General features: G+C 33.4%; 1 protein-coding gene across 2 annotated transcripts in view; it reads right to left on the bottom strand.

Moving 5' to 3' along the window:
* Positions 1-1,894: 1,894 nt before the first annotated feature.
* Positions 1,895-15,997, bottom strand: part of ATF2 (activating transcription factor 2) — a 123,382-nt gene continuing 109,279 nt past the window's right edge. Inside the window, exons 12-13 of one of the 2 annotated variants that reach the window (XM_074215670.1) lie at positions 9,163-9,268; positions 1,895-2,852 (exon numbers count right to left, since the gene is read on the bottom strand). In XM_074215670.1, coding sequence (XP_074071771.1) covers positions 2,626-2,852; positions 9,163-9,268 — 333 coding nt within the window. In that variant the 3' untranslated portion in view covers positions 1,895-2,625. Of the gene's footprint in view, positions 2,853-9,162; positions 9,269-15,997 lie in introns of those variants that run through there. The other variant, XR_012474261.1, reaches the window with a different exon arrangement.

Raw genomic sequence — 15,997 nt, 5'->3', positions numbered from 1 at the left:
AGTTATGATGGAAATCATTTGCACTGCAAGGGTAACTTGAGGTAGTTTTTGAAAACAATGAGTATGAGAGTGCTATTAGAATGTCAGGCATTATAGGTATAAGGAAAAAGCAAAAAGACAAAAGAAAAAATACATTATTTGAGGTTTTCAAAGGTAAGAATTTTTTTAAAGTTTAAAAAAAAGTAACTGCTGATTTCCCTGTGTAAGGAGAGAGAACAGCAATCAACTTATGAATGTAATTTAAAGATAGACTTTATTCTCTGATGATTTACTCATGCAAACTGCATGTAAAAGAAAACAGTACAGTTTGTGAAACATTTCAAATGTAAAGACTCCAAATGTTAATTACAGAAGTAGTGTGACATACTTAAAGTCAAAACGGAATTTGTACAACTAATAATGGTTTTCATTTGCTGAATACAGATTGCTTTATAATGAAAATTCTGCTAACCTCAGTAAAGTACAGTAATTGTTTACATTATCTCCTTACATCTATGTTCGTTTTATTTTACAGTTGTGAGAGTTCTATTACCAAAAAAACTTATAAATAAAAAGCAAAATGCTTTGAAGCATTCAGGAAGAGTGAACCAATGAGGCTTTACCTAACCCACCAAAAATATGATAAAAAAGTTAATTATATAACTTCCTTGCAGAATTCACATTTTGTGCCTTTGAGATCAATTCCTTCTCTGCATATCTATGGCAGACTCATTACTGAGAAATTACTTTCACTGATTACACTGTAACTATGAAATCAGCTAGAACCAAAGATTTTAGATGCTGGATTGCCAACTAAATTAATTTTAATAGGCCACATATTTGGAATTCCTATTATCTTTACATTTAAAAGTCCCAAAGTGGTATTCAGATAATTTGGATACTTTGTAGTTTTGACCTTAAAAAGCCTGGATACTATATAAAGCATATTCTTTTCTTAGAATCATCAAGGACATTCCATACAGGTTTTAAAAATGTCAGTCAAGCAGATAGTGTAGTATGCAGAAGGAAGAACAAACTACACAACTTATTATAGAAGCATTACAGATATCCATGTTATATTTACATAATGGAATCCTGCCTGAATGCCAAAAGTTGCTACTGGGTATGCTTCATAGCTATTTTACAAAGTTTGCTTACCTGAAAGCATACATCTTACTAATTTTTGTTTTTGTTTTTTTTAAACAATTTAGTCTATTGTAAAATATTGTACTGTATTTTGAACATAAGTGCAGAATAAGAATAGATAATGGCACATTTAGAAAACTCAATATCCTATAGATGATTGGATAATGAGAAAAGTGTCCCTCCAATCATCTCATCAGAAACAGACGACACCATGGAATGTTAGTTATCCAAGTCCGCACAGGAAACAACATTCTAAACTGCAATCATCTACTAGCCAGCATCACATTGAAGGCATCTTTAAACACTCAAGCAAAGACTGCTGGCATAATCTACTGAACCATCCATACGAGCGCACACACGCGCACACCCACACCCACGCATACAGTCCACATTATAATTACATTGTTTTCAAGATAGATACTGATTTTTCCACGAGAAAGGTATCAAAATTTGCTACTAAAAGATGACAGTGCTTTCACAAGATTAAGTACAAGTTAGCTTGCAAGTACAAGACTATGACAAAAAAAAGTTTTGAGTGGTCTAGTGTAGTCACTTTAGGTTTTTCTGGTGATCATACCATAGTTAATTATGCATAAACTCCTCAGTTTATAACTTGAAATTCACAAAAGATCAAGTTAATTTTGAAAATCTTTAGATATCTGATAACCCTGTATTATACACTATGTTTACTCTCTTTTAGCCTCGTAGGGTAACTGCACACTTTTATTTGGATTTGAAATGATAAAAAATGTATGAACAATTTCTTTAAAAAAAAAAAAAACAGAAAACAATCCATTTTTTAAACTAATGACCCTGATCTAGTTTAAGAATGTGCATAAAGGTACTGTATGTCTTATACCATACTGACAATTTAAAAAAAAAAGCTTAAAAGCAAAATAAAGCCCCATACTTTGATATAAACAAATGCTTTCTCCCATGGTTCTTCCTCTCACAATGTGCAAAATAAAAAAAAAGGCAAAAAGATTAAAAAGCAAATTTACTGTTACCATCTTTCTCTTGCCTAGTGCTTTATGACCTTGTTAATATCACAAAGTCAGTAGGGACTATGCAGAACTTTGGTATAAATGACATAACAATACTACCATCACAGTTGAGGGGTTAAAGGATAGTTAGGTAGGAATAGGGAAGTGGGATGGGAGATTTAATAATATCCCCATTATTTGTCAAAATAATAACAAATTAAAAGAGAAATAAATCACATTGTACTATACACACACTTTACACATTGGGCACAGAAAAGAACTATTAAATCTAACAATATTTATAAAAAAGAAAAAGTCTTTTCCACAGAGACTAGAAACTTGCTCAGTCTTATCTTCATCTGCCCATATCTCAATCTTTAGAGCCAAATTTAATTTCAATTTTTAAAAAAATTAATAATTTTTACAACTACAGATTTCTCCTAAATGGAGACTGGTCTTTCCTTGATTTCCCTTTAAAGTCATTAAAATCTAAAACTGTTGCAATCCAGATTTTTAATCAACTTCCTGAGGGCTGTGATTGAGAAGGAGGAGCCATTACAATCTGTGAAAGTGCTGGCTCTGAACTCTGGTCCGCCATCTGGGTAAGGACTGAAGTGGCTACAGCTTCTGCCTTGGAAGTTGAACTCACTCCATTGGAAGTACTGACGGAACTGTGCTGTATCGCTTCAGGATGGGGGCTACTTGGCACGGAAATGTCTTCTGAACTATCATCTTTATCAGCAGCTGAGAAAAAAAATAAGTAGTTACTTTTCTCAAATGAAAAAGGTAAGGTATTTTATACAAGATGGACCTCTGTACTGAGAAACTACTTTTAAAAAATGGGTATCTGATGACTTGTTGATTATGTAGAAGCAAGGTATAATATACTGAAATAATACCCCACTCCCCCCCAACCCCAGAATATGCAGAGTGTGTGTGTAGACTATAAGTATGTGCATGCTTGGCAATCAGAGGTGAGGTCATTCTCTGCCCCTTCTCAACACATATCCCTATGCCCCCAAATAACTCCCAATCACACAATGCTTTAATGTCTAAATACAATGCTTTCTTCAAAAACAGTTTTATGAAGTGTGAAGATGAAGAGGAATTGTATAGTCTTGTTTCACAAGAGTTTCAAAAATATTTGCTGATGAGTTGTTTTTTTTAATAGAGAGGGGGCAGGTTGCCAAAACATGTCACTTAAAACCCCTTATTGACATTTCTATTTATGTTTACCAGGAAAAAAAAATTTTGCTTAGTTCTTTGTAAACACACAGTTGTTGCTTTTAAGTTAAAAATATTTATTACACAGCAAAAAGATGCCACAATAGGCTATTACAAATGAGATATAAGTTTTCAAATTATTCCCTCTGCATCTTTAGAACTGCAGTGATTTTGGCTGACTTTCCATCTACTGCAGCAATGGATGATTACAACACCTGATTCTAATGATGCATACACATGAGAATAAGCAATATTTAGAGTCTAAATGCCACCAGCTGTTACAGTTATGTGAATTAATTAAGATTTTTAAAAATCCACATTAGAACTCCAGATACTCCAACAGAATAGAAATTCAAAGAAGTCTATCTAAAAGTCTTACTGCTGGACAATAGGATTCTGTTATTCCCTTAGCAGAATGAAAAACAGTATTTTTTAAGTTTAGCAGTGAAAAGCAATACTAAATCATATTTTATACAAGGCTGGCAAATAAATATGCATCTCCTTACCTAGGGTAAATGTGCATTAGAAGAATTAGAATCACAAAATGTTAAAATTGCAGGAGGCCTTAAAAATCACCCACTTTGTTTTTCTTCAATATTCCCCCCAATCCTTAATTTATTTTTTAAAATAACAGCAAAAGTGTTTTTTTGTTTTTTTGTTTAGTTTTTGCAAGGCAATGGGGTTAAGTGGCTTGCCCAAGGCCACACAGCTAGGTAATTATTAAGTGTCTGAGGCCAGATTTGAACTCAGGTACTACTGACTCCAGGGCCGGTGCTTTATCCACCTAGCTGCCCCCTAAATGTAAGTTAATTTGAGGGTTAGGAGAGGCACTAGCAGTTGGATACCTGAGCTAAGGTTTAAAGAAATTCAGGAATTTGAAGAAGTAGATGTGAAAAGGGAATTAATTTTAGGAATGGAAACAAGAACTAGAATGCTGTGAATGAGTAACAAATAAGTCAGGTGACTAGAGTACGGAATTTTAAAAGGGAAATACTATGTCTTGAAAGATAGGCCATGAAGGGATACAAATTGAGGAATTTGTGTTTTATTTTAAAAGGTAACAATATGAGGAAACTGAAGTCTGCAGTCACTTGCTTTTGGTTGGAAGCAGAGCTGGGAGTGCAATATCTATCTATCTATCTATCTATCTATCTATCTATCTATCTATCTATCTAGCTATCTAGCTATCTAGCTAGCTAGCTATCTATCTATCTAGCTAGCTAGCTAGCTATATTTCAAAGCCACCCTGAGAAATAGACTTTTCCCCAAGGGCATCAGGCCTGAGGTTTCTATAATGGAAAAGGACAGTTTGATAGTAGAGTTCTAGTGAACTCTGAACTCTCCACTGGAAAAATTATCTAAAAATAAAGTATTTCTTCTCTAAAAAAAAATAATAAAAAAAAGACATTTGGAACTACTTATAATACACTACCTACATGTAGATTTAAATTCCATTTTCCTTATCTATTCTCTTTTAAAAATGAAAAAAACATAGGAGCAGCTAGGTGGCGTAGTGGATAGAGCACCGGCCCTGGAGTCAGGAGTACCTGGGTTCAAATCCAGTCTCAGACACTTAATAATTACCTAGCTGTGTGGCCTTGGGCAAGCCACTTAACCTCATTTGCCTTGCAAAAATCTAAAAAAACCAACCAAACCAAAAACAGTTGGAGCAGCTAGATGAGGAAGTGGATGGAGCAATGGCTTTTGAAGTTAGGACCTGAGTTCAAAACCAACCTCAGAATTACTGACTATGTGACCTGGACATGACATTTAAGCCCTAGTGTCTCTTCCCTTAAAAAAAAAAAAAATTAAAACTTGATACAATTTAACTCACAGTCATTTCTGGAGTTTCTTGTATCTCCTTCCCCCGCTCTTTAAAATTTTATTTTATCTGGCCCCACTGCTCCACTGAGAAAAAACAAACTACATTAAAAACAAAAACAAAGACCCTAAAACCTAAAAAAAAAAGTCCCCAATATACAGCTAAATGCTCTAGTAAAAAGCAATTCCCACACTGGCTATGTCTGAAAATGTTTGTCTCTTTCTTCTTCACCTCTGTTAGGAGCTAAATGATGTATTCCATCTTCATTCTTTTGGACTCATGGTTTATCAACACACTGATAGGGTTCTAAAGCCCTTCAAATCCTCATCTACTTTAATGAATCCTGACTGTTTTCTAATTATACTTTCAGGATACAAAATATTCAATATTCAATAATCCCCCCCAAAAAATATTGACAGAATTTGCATGGGATAGGATCTTTAAACCTCAAATTTAGATTTTATTTGATACAATAGAGTAATTGTACAAAGAGAAAACGATAGTTCTATGAAACAGGACACTGAATTATGTAATATAGCTTCATGTTCTTTGCCTCAATATTCTAAAGCAAGACAGAAATGTAGTGGCTTTTAGAAACAATGAAAATGATCTGGGATAAGGGGTATAGGAAAAAACCTATTTTGGAAGGAATATTTCTTTTTTAAGGTTTTTTTTTTTCAAGGCAAATGGGGTTAAGTGGCTTGCCCAAGGCCACACAGCTAGGTAATTATTGTCTGAGGTCGGATTTGAACTCAGGTAGTCCTGACTCCAGGGCCGGTGCTCTATCCACTGTGCCACCAAGCTGTACCTGGAAGGAATATTTCAAAATGAACAAATAAATTAAAAAATTTATCCAGGAGACCTCAAAAACTACAAAGACTTTAGGCACAGGATTTTATTCAGAAAATCCCTAACAGCAAAATTTATGTTAAATTTATGTCTATTGACATAGACTAGTACCGTCATTTCTAGAATGTGAGGGAAGAAAATGAACAATATTAACAATACATGACCTCAGAGTTAAATGACAGGAAAAGTAGTAAAAAAGTAAAAGTAGTAGTTGCGTGGAATCTTGTTTGACTGTTTTTCTGAACTTTGCTTGAGGTAAAACTGTGTTTTGCTTCATGATTTTTTCCCCTATTCTTTGACCATTCCAATGTCCTATGAATTGCACATATTTTAAAATAAAACAATTATGATCACTCTAAAGTGCAAAATTTTAAAAAATAAATCTTTTAGCATTGCCCAAATTCTATAGAGTATGAATTATAGTTGCATGAAATCACTCTCCTCTTCCAGTTTTCATATCAACATTTTTCTTTTTGATCATTCTTTATTTTGTCTCATTATACTTTTATACACTGGCTTTCACTGACAAAGGTTTGTATTATACAACCATATTCTTCCTAGTGCTACCTAGTTAGCACTCTTAATCCTAATTTTTTTATTCACAAAATATATGCTATTAATTTAGTTAGCAATCTACTTATTTTCATGCCTTATCTATCATCATCACTGCAAAATAGTTCACCACATTGAAAATTTGTGTTAAGGATCTAATTAACTTCCTTCATTTTCTCCAAAATGTAAACAGGCCCTTTATTTATATAATTTGTTTACTTCTTTACTGCTCTTCATTCTTAAATTGGACTTTTATGTACTATTGATAATATTTTAGAATTTTTACTTAATCCTATTACATTCCAAAACCTAAAGATTAAAGTTAATTTAATATTGTCAAGATGCTTGAGTTTAGCCAACTCTTGATAATTCCATTGAGAGGAAGGTAAGGACCAATAATAGCACAGATAATTCCAAGTAACAAATAATGTTATTCTTCTCTTAAATTCCCTATCAAATTATTTACTGTTATGTGCATTTGATTTATTTAGCTTATTAAAAAAGTTATTTATTTTAAGGCTATGAGGTTAAGTGACTAGCCCAAGGTCACACAGCTAGGTAATTATTAAATGTCTGAGGTTGAATTTGAACTCTGGTCCTCCTGACTCCCAGGTTGGTGCTCTATCCACTGTGCCACTTAGCTGCCTCTATTTAGCTTTTCAAACAGTAATTTTATTGGGTCTTGGATGCAGTTCCTAGCAACATATTGGGCAGATAAAGAGAAGAAAGTGACTAACTAAAAATGTACTTTCTTCACGACTGAGGTAGGTAGATGGTGAAGAGGATGGAGAGTCAAGTCTGGATTCAGGAAAACCTGAATTCAAAATCAGTCTTAGAAACTCCCTGAATTCAAAACCAGCCTTAGAAACTTCCGAGTTATGTGATCCTAGGCAAGTTCTTGAACCATGTCTGCCTCAGTTCCTCATCCATAAAGTGGACTTGAGAAGAAAAATGACAAACCACTTCAGTAACTCTGCCAAAAAAAACCAATGTCAAAATTAAGGGTTGGCAAGTTTAAAGTTATTAGTTAATTTCCTAACTCTGTAGGATATTCATGTAAGACCAAAATGAGTATACATTTTCTTTCAAACTATCAAAACTCAAGAAAGTCTCACTTGTTAGGAAAATCATGTATGCATAATATTATCCCTAGTAGTTTCTATATGAAATTATTTTCTTCTGTCAGATGGGAGCTATAATGGCCTCATCCCTGCAGCAATCATTGTTAATATAAATCCCAAACATATTTCTATATAGTTCCAATTTACTTCACAACGTGATTCGCTACTCTGTCAAAATGACTAGATATCAAAGTACTGAGATTTATGTGCTCAAAACTGACAAAAATCAGTGTTCTAAATATATATGGCAACAGAGAGTTGCTAAATCTCTTGAATCTTTTAAATTAAAAAATATTGCCCATTCTGATGAAACTGCTTACAATGACTACAAGTAAAGATGGTGGCCATTAAGTTTTATCGCAAGCACCTGAGGAACTGTTTACATGCAATAGAAAATGTTTCTTTTCTTCTGAATTACTGACACTGGCAAATTAAAATGAAGTGGATACATATGGCAGAAACAATCTTCACATTTACAAATATCCTGAAATATCACTAAATCATAAAAACGAAAGCTGTGGGTTATATATTATGAATGTTGCCTAATGCATTCCAGCTCTGTTATTTGTTACAAATTTGTGTACGATGGACAAAATTGGCCATTTATTCAACAGCAGCAGCTGGTTCTAACATTGTGCATCTTATCCCCCCCCAACAAAAGAAGTTTTAAAAGGAAAAGCAAAATTAACCTTTAAAATGCTGAACACAAAAACTGGAGCATTTATTTCTTTGTAAATGCTTTTTCTATCAATAGGATATTCACAATTTAAACTGTCTGCTGCTTTTTGACCTTTTGCTATTGTAACTAAGGAACAGTTTCCAAGTTCACAAAGCTGAATACATTAAACATTTAAGGAATCTAAAGGACAGGGTAAAGTAGCTGAGATTGACTACTTTTATAAGATTGGTGGATGTTATATATACTGTTAAGTAAGAAAAGTTAGGGGGCGGCTAGGTGGTACAGTGGATAGAGCACTGGCCCTGAAGTCAGTAGTACCTGAGTTCAAATCCGGCCTCAGACACTTAATAATTACCTAGCTGTGTGGCCTTGGGCAAGTCACTTAACCCCATTTGCCTTGCAAAAAAACCTAAAAAAAAAAAGTAAGAAAAGTTGCTCCCAACTCAGTCATTAGAGAATTAGGGAGAAATTAAGTGTTCTTTCATTGTGCCAATCTAAAAACACCCATATTTTTAATACTTCCAATATGGTGGAAATTATTGGGAAGCTACATTTATCTATAAGAAACTACAACCTTTAAGATGATGCCCAGAGAAAAACTGAAGAAAATCTATACTTTGGACATTTAGAAAACTAGGTTTAAATTACTATAGGCAGGATCCTGTCCTCCAACAACCTTGTAGAAATTCTAGTATTTAATCTTAAATCCTAGAAGTGCCGTTTCCATGTTTTTCATGCTAGTTCAGTTCTCACTGGCAGTATTTCACTGATGCAGCCTCAGGCTGTGGGTAATGGGACATTACTCACCATGATAGCCAGATTTCTTCTGCATGGCGGTCACGGGGCAATCTTTATGAGCCAGAAGAAGCTGCTTCAGCTGTGCTACTTCATTTCTCAGCAGGGTGACTTCACTCTGGAGATGAAGAAACAACTTGTATGCCTTACCAGAGTCAAACTAAACACACATTTTACTATTTAAAGCAAGCAGATATTAATATCTGAAAGTTGGACAACTTCAATTCATCTAGGAATAGGTTTCTTAAATACTAATTTAGCACAATTAGTTTTTGAATTTAGACATGCAAAAACTTTGCAAAGTTTTAAAATTATGATAGGGCCATATCCATGCATTATGTTTCTAAATTTGTAGACAGCAAGTTTCTTTTATATAGGTCCCACTCACAAATGTTTGTGACTTCTGGAGGCTTTCATTCAACCAAACTGCACTAAAATTTATTCATCTTCATTGTAAAAATTGAATTGATACAGACACTATGAGAAGGTAAAGCAAGTCTGAAAAACTAACTTTTATAGAAGACAACACATGCACATTAAAAAAATAACCGTTTCTATGTTCATTTTAAGAGAAATTTTTTTGTCCCTCATGCTTTTGGAGGTCTTGACTAAAATGTTTCAAGAGTTTATAATGCTCATTCACTTTCAATGCATTTTATCTTCCATTTTAATCCTTTTATTAGTTTTTGTGAATCTACAATTGGAATTTCAGTGATATAGTTACACTTTTGAGTTCTATTTTTAAAAAAATCTTTCAATTACAAAGGGAAATATTCAAGCATCTTAAATAAAGATTAAGAATTAGCATATTTAAATCCTGAAATCTTAAGATAAGCAACTAGAAAGATACCAATAATGAACAAGATATGAACATCTAAAAATCTGAATGGTCCCATGTAACAGAAATTTCAAATTGATAAGCCAATAATGATTTTTGTCCCATTCACTAAGTTCTTCAATATGGCAGAGAGTACCTCCTATGAGTCATGAATAACAGTATCCTTTTGGGGTGCCTTACTCTGATCCAAGTATTAATACTCCAAACTCTTTTAACACCAGCATTCAAATACTAAACCCTATAAAAATGAGTAGCTGCTACTTACCAATAATATATAATTAGCAAAGATGTGAATATAAAGACAATATTTCCAATTACAGTAATGGTTCATTTAGTAGGATATCAACCTTCAAGCAACCTGACCATTCAAAACTCTGAATCTGGAACCACTAAGCCAAGAAATAGTTCATGAATGCCAAATGGCTACCCCTACACTTTATGGATTTTTCCTAGAAGGAACAATTATAAAAAATAAAGGCCACAGAAGGCTTAGACAAAAGAAGTGACAGTAATAGTGGGGAAAAGACATTACAACTATAAAAGGTTGACATATAAGAATAGAAAAAGTCAAGCCAACTGAAGTCATACAGCAGATAATTCTACTAACCTAAATAAATTTCAAAGGCACTGTTGTTACAACATAGTCCAAGAGATTATATACAAGATAATTTGAAATCATCAAAAACATTACATTAGGTTCAGAAAACTCTTGAGATGAAAAGATGTAATTAATGATATGAAGAAAAATTTTTAAGTTTTGGTGCTTAATGTGGTTAATCAGCTATTTATCAAATTCATTTATGTGAAGCACATTATTCTCTGAAAATACCAAATAAAAGAATGTGTTACTGTATAACTAATATCAAGTCTTTATTAGTATCTGTAAAGGTCAGTAGTGGCATGAAAAATCCAAAAATTTCCAACACACACACACACCCCTCTCCTCCCTCTCTTTGTACCTTATCCTGACTCTGTCAGTTTTATCCTGAGACCTGATTGGAAGGATCAAGCTTCCCCAATATGTGAGAATCTTTCTCTCTCTCACATATATATAAATTAAGAATTTATTCAGTAACCGACATGTATATGATCTGTTTCTTTCTTTTTTTTTTTTTTGCAAGGCAAATGGGGTTAAGTGGCTTGCCCAAGGCCACACAGCTAGGTAATTATTAAGTGTCTCAGACCGGATTTGAACCCAGGTACTCCTGACTCCAGGGCCGGTGCTTTATCCACTGCGCCACCTAGCCGCCCCTTATGATCTGGTTCTTAAAGAGTTTTTATCAAGACTCTCTAATTAATGCTTTGTCTCTGAAATAACAGTGGAAAATGTTTCCATTTTATACAAGGCTGTTAAAAAAAAAGGTAACCAAAGAAGGTACCTGAAAGAGTGCAAATAATGGGAAACTGATTAAAGGGTCCCATTTCATTATCTGCATCAGACCCTTCACCAAATTTGCTATGCTAATAGGTTTTATGATTAGGAAGAGAACACTGGGAAGAGGTTAAGCAGCGGTGTGCTGGTGCTATCAAACTGAGGCAACTGTTAAATTCAGAGTGATCCTTTATACTTGGAAATTGGCAAATGCTATAAATCAGTTCTTGATTTATTGCTCTGCTGAATGTGTAGATTATGTAGGGCCACGTGGGTGAGGGGGCAGCAGGCAGAGCTGAGCCTCACCTCTGATTGCAAACTAAGTTGTGCCAGGGGTATGCATTCAACGCTTTGCAATTGGAGGGTTGGTTCTGACTCTCCTGTTGCCCTTCACCCCCATGGTCCTGGTTTAGGCTTAAGAAAGTGAATGGACAAACTATTAATGTAGATTAAATATAAAAGTGTGCCATTCATTCATTTCTTTTCTCAGGGAAATGTTTTTAAATATATACCAGCATATGCCTGAGTTTAAGTGAAATCATAAGATTACTTTAAAATTATATTGAAAAACAATTCATACAACTAACTTTGTTTTTTTTCTCTTTCAAATCCAAATGAACATTTACTACAAATTGAGGGTGACACAGGTTAAGAGATGGGATAATTACTAGCAATCATGACTAAAAGTTGACTAAGTGATAATTCCAAGTTTTCTTAAATTTTTCTCTATTATCTATTCTAAATTTCTAAAATGTCTTATACTGCCCAAACTAAAGATGGGCATTTAAATCATTAAAATAGAGTTCAAAGCAATGAAAAGAATATCATTTTTGCCTGAGAAAATTAACAACTGTATGATCACTATTCATTTAATTCAAACTTCCTGATTTATGAATAAACACCAAATTGTGAACTTTCCAATGATTAACAGAAGATTACTAAACAGGTCTTTAAGTTTTTAAAATTTAAATCTGCACTCTTCTTGCCAATGTTTCCTACAGATAGGTCTAACTTCTATTAATTGTAATGCAAGTTAAAACCCTAGTAGTAAGTGGTATAAACAATGGGAAAATGCCAGGAAAAAAGCAACAAACCAAACCTCTGCAGCACCCCACTTCCCTTAATCACTACAAAAATCAGAACATGATAAAAACTCATATATATATATATATATATATATATATATATATATATATATATACACACACACAACATATTCACATTTATATAAATTCAAATTAAATGAAATGCATTTTTTCTTATACCAAGATGTGGATAGTAAGTATAAAAAGCTAATATTGAGATTCATTCAAAAATTAAGGATAAAGACAGAGCCTCAGGGCCACCAAGAAACCAGTGGTGATATTAGAATTATAAAGTCAATAAAGAATTGGAAAGTAAAGAGATGCCCAACAATTGCGGAATGGCTGAACAAACTGTGGTATAGGAATATGATGGAACACTATTGTTCTATAAGAAATCATGAGAGATAGGATTTCAGACTGGCATGGGAAGACTTACAGAAACTGATGCTGAGTGAGCAGAACCAGAAGAACATTATACACACTAAAAGAAACATAGGATGATGATCAACTATAATGGATTTGGTCATTTATGCAGAGCAATAATCAAAGACTAAGTTGTCTTGTGATGGAAAATACTAGCCAAATCCAAAGAAGGAACTGTGGAATTTAAAGGTAGACCAAAATATACTATCTTCAATTAAAAAAAAAGTTCTTATGAATTGTCATTTTTTTTCCTAATTTTTTTTCTCTTCCTTTTGGATGTAATTCTTCTTGTATAACATGAATCATATGGAGCTATGCTTAGCATGGTTATAGATGAAGAACATTACACTGCTTTCTGTCGGGGGGGGGAAGGGAGAGAGAAAAATGAAAAATACAGACTATTGAAAACTATCATTACATATAGTTGGAAAAACAAAGAAAGGGAAAAAAGGTATTATCAAGTCAAGAACAAGAGCATTTATTGCAGACCAAAAGTGTCCAAGAGAATTATTAAGGGATAAACAATTTATTCTTGCAGAAATATTAGAAAGCAGTTAGTATAGAAGTATTATTAACCACATTTTATTAAGGAGTCATAAATAGGGCTAAAAAGTTTAAGGGACTTGCCCATAGTCATGTAGTTAAGAGGCAGAGCTGGAATTATTGGGGAGATGATAGAGCATCATAGATTTAGAGGTCATTTAGTTCAAATTCCATCTTATAAAGAAACTGAGGTCAAGGAGTTTAAAGAGCTTATCCAGGGACACCCTGGGAGTAAGGATCAAGGCCCACCTCCAAATCTAGCACTCTTCAGTAGAGAAGAGCAATTCCTGGCAAGGGGTAAGGCAAGGATAGCAATTAATTCAGTTAACCAGTTATTGCCTAAACAAATTACAGCTTGCTATATATTAGCTTCAAAGTACTAGTAATAAATTAATTCTATAAAAAGACAAACATCAGATACAGTGACTAGTATGTAGAAAGCACTTAATGCTAGCTGATTACTGACTCTAACACTTTCACTAATGCTGTTTCTTCAGTGAGGGGGTATATTTGGTACAAAATCATTTCTACTTTGCTTTAAATGAACACCATTCACAAAAAAAGATGAAGATAAGGTTTTGTTACAGAGGAAAATGACAAGAGAAATTCAGAAGTTTTCTGAAAATTATGGAAATGGGGACCTTGAACAGTAGAAAAACCTCTCCGTCACCATTAGCAAAAAAATAATTCGTGAATTAATTTAATTCCTTTCTCTTCTTCCTAGTCCATTTCTGGAGATTGTACATTAATTTCCAGAGAATAGATGTGAAAGCATTTGGAAAAGTAAAGAGTGCTATATAAAATTAACCAAAAATCATTTTGACCTAAAGAAAACAGAATTAGATAAAGGTAAAACTTGGGGAGATGGAAAAAAATGTCCAAAGTCAAGTATAAATTATTTCTGGACTCTCTTCATCATTGCTCCTCTCCATTACTGTGAATAATTAAAAGTTGCATATATATTACTGAATCATGTAGACATTCTTTATACTGTTCATTTGAAGAAGCCTCAATCTGATGAAACCATGCCAAGGATAAGTAATTAATTTATCTTGGATAATCATGGTCTAATGGCCAGATATTTCAGTAACCAGTCATCTATGACTTTTTAGTCTATCACTACTTTAAAATTTGAGAACTAATCATAAATGTTTGGTTTTTCCCCTTGAGTAATTTATTTCCTTGTATTGTTGCTTGTTTTTGATCATCACAAAACCCACTTATTATGTCACAATTGATACTTACTAACTAATCAGTAGTAACAAATAATCAAAGTCACAATGGAAAAAAAATCTCACATTAGTTAATGGAGAATATCTAAATTATATAACTAAAACATTAAGAAAAAAGAAAAATGAGATCTTTGATAAAGTTATAACATTTTCGGGTCAACAACAATACATAGCAACATGGCACAGTTTGAGCACTTCAGATAGGAGTCTTGGTTGTCAATCATGCTCCTAACTATCTGTGTGACCTTCACCTTTCTGGGCCTCAATTTCTTTACTTTAAAATAAAAAAAAGAGAATTACTAGATGATAAAAGCAGCACGTTTATATAATGCTTTATTGTTTGTAACAAACTGTTCTGCTCACAATTCTGTGGGGGTAATAGCACAAACACCATTATCCCCCTTGAAATAGATGAGGAACAGAAATTCAGAGGAGCTAATAAACTGCCTGGGAGACTTTATTAATTGGAGAGTCAGAAGCTAAACCTGGTTCCTTTTTCTTTCTTTTTCTTTTTGGTTTTCACAAGGTAATGGGGTTAAGTGACTTGTCCAAGGTCACACAGCTAGGCAATAAGTGTCTGAGGTCGAATTTGAACTCAGGTCCTCCTGACTTCAGGGCCAGTGTTCTATACATTATATCACCTAGTTGCCCCTAAACCTGGTTCTTTTGACACAAAGAACAATATTCTTTCCACTCTGCCATGTTCCCTGCCCTAAAAAACTTTCTATTTCTAGCAATCTATGCTTCCAGATTAAACCAGTAATACTGCAAGATTTAAAATAATTACTTTAAAGGAACTTGTGATGGAAAATACCATCCATATCCAGAGAACAGTGGAGTTTAAATGAAGACCAAAGTTTATTATTTTCAGTTTTTAAAAGCTGCCATATATTATGTAAATTTGTTATATTTAATGTTTTCTTTCTTCCTTTTGGATCTGAGTCTTCTCTCAACACTTTCAATTTCAATCTATGTTTAGCATGTAAAAACAAAATACATAATAAAAATAATTAATAGAAATACAATATTCATAAGTATATAAAGAATAAGTCTCCTCTCAAAGAAAATTTATGATTGGCAAAGTGTACTAAAGAAAACCAAATTGAATAAAATTCCAAGTCATTAGTAAGCAATACAAATTCAAGAGCCAATGCAAATATATTTTAATGGTATCATCACTGAATGTCATTTAATGTCAATAATGTCATTGTTCTAATTTCTTTGTCTAGTCTGACAGGAATAAATTGATCCAATTGACCCCATACCACAAACGATCAAAAAACACGATCAAAAACCACAAATTTTATCTGTTTCACAAATGGGAGAAAAAATGGGAGAAAAAAATGCCTAACTG

Source organism: Macrotis lagotis, chromosome 1, assembly GCF_037893015.1.
Source record: "Macrotis lagotis isolate mMagLag1 chromosome 1, bilby.v1.9.chrom.fasta, whole genome shotgun sequence".
Lineage (NCBI taxonomy): Eukaryota > Metazoa > Chordata > Mammalia > Peramelemorphia > Peramelidae > Macrotis > Macrotis lagotis.
Note: the sequence above shows the minus strand (reverse complement) of the source record. Positions and strands in the feature narration are given on the sequence as shown.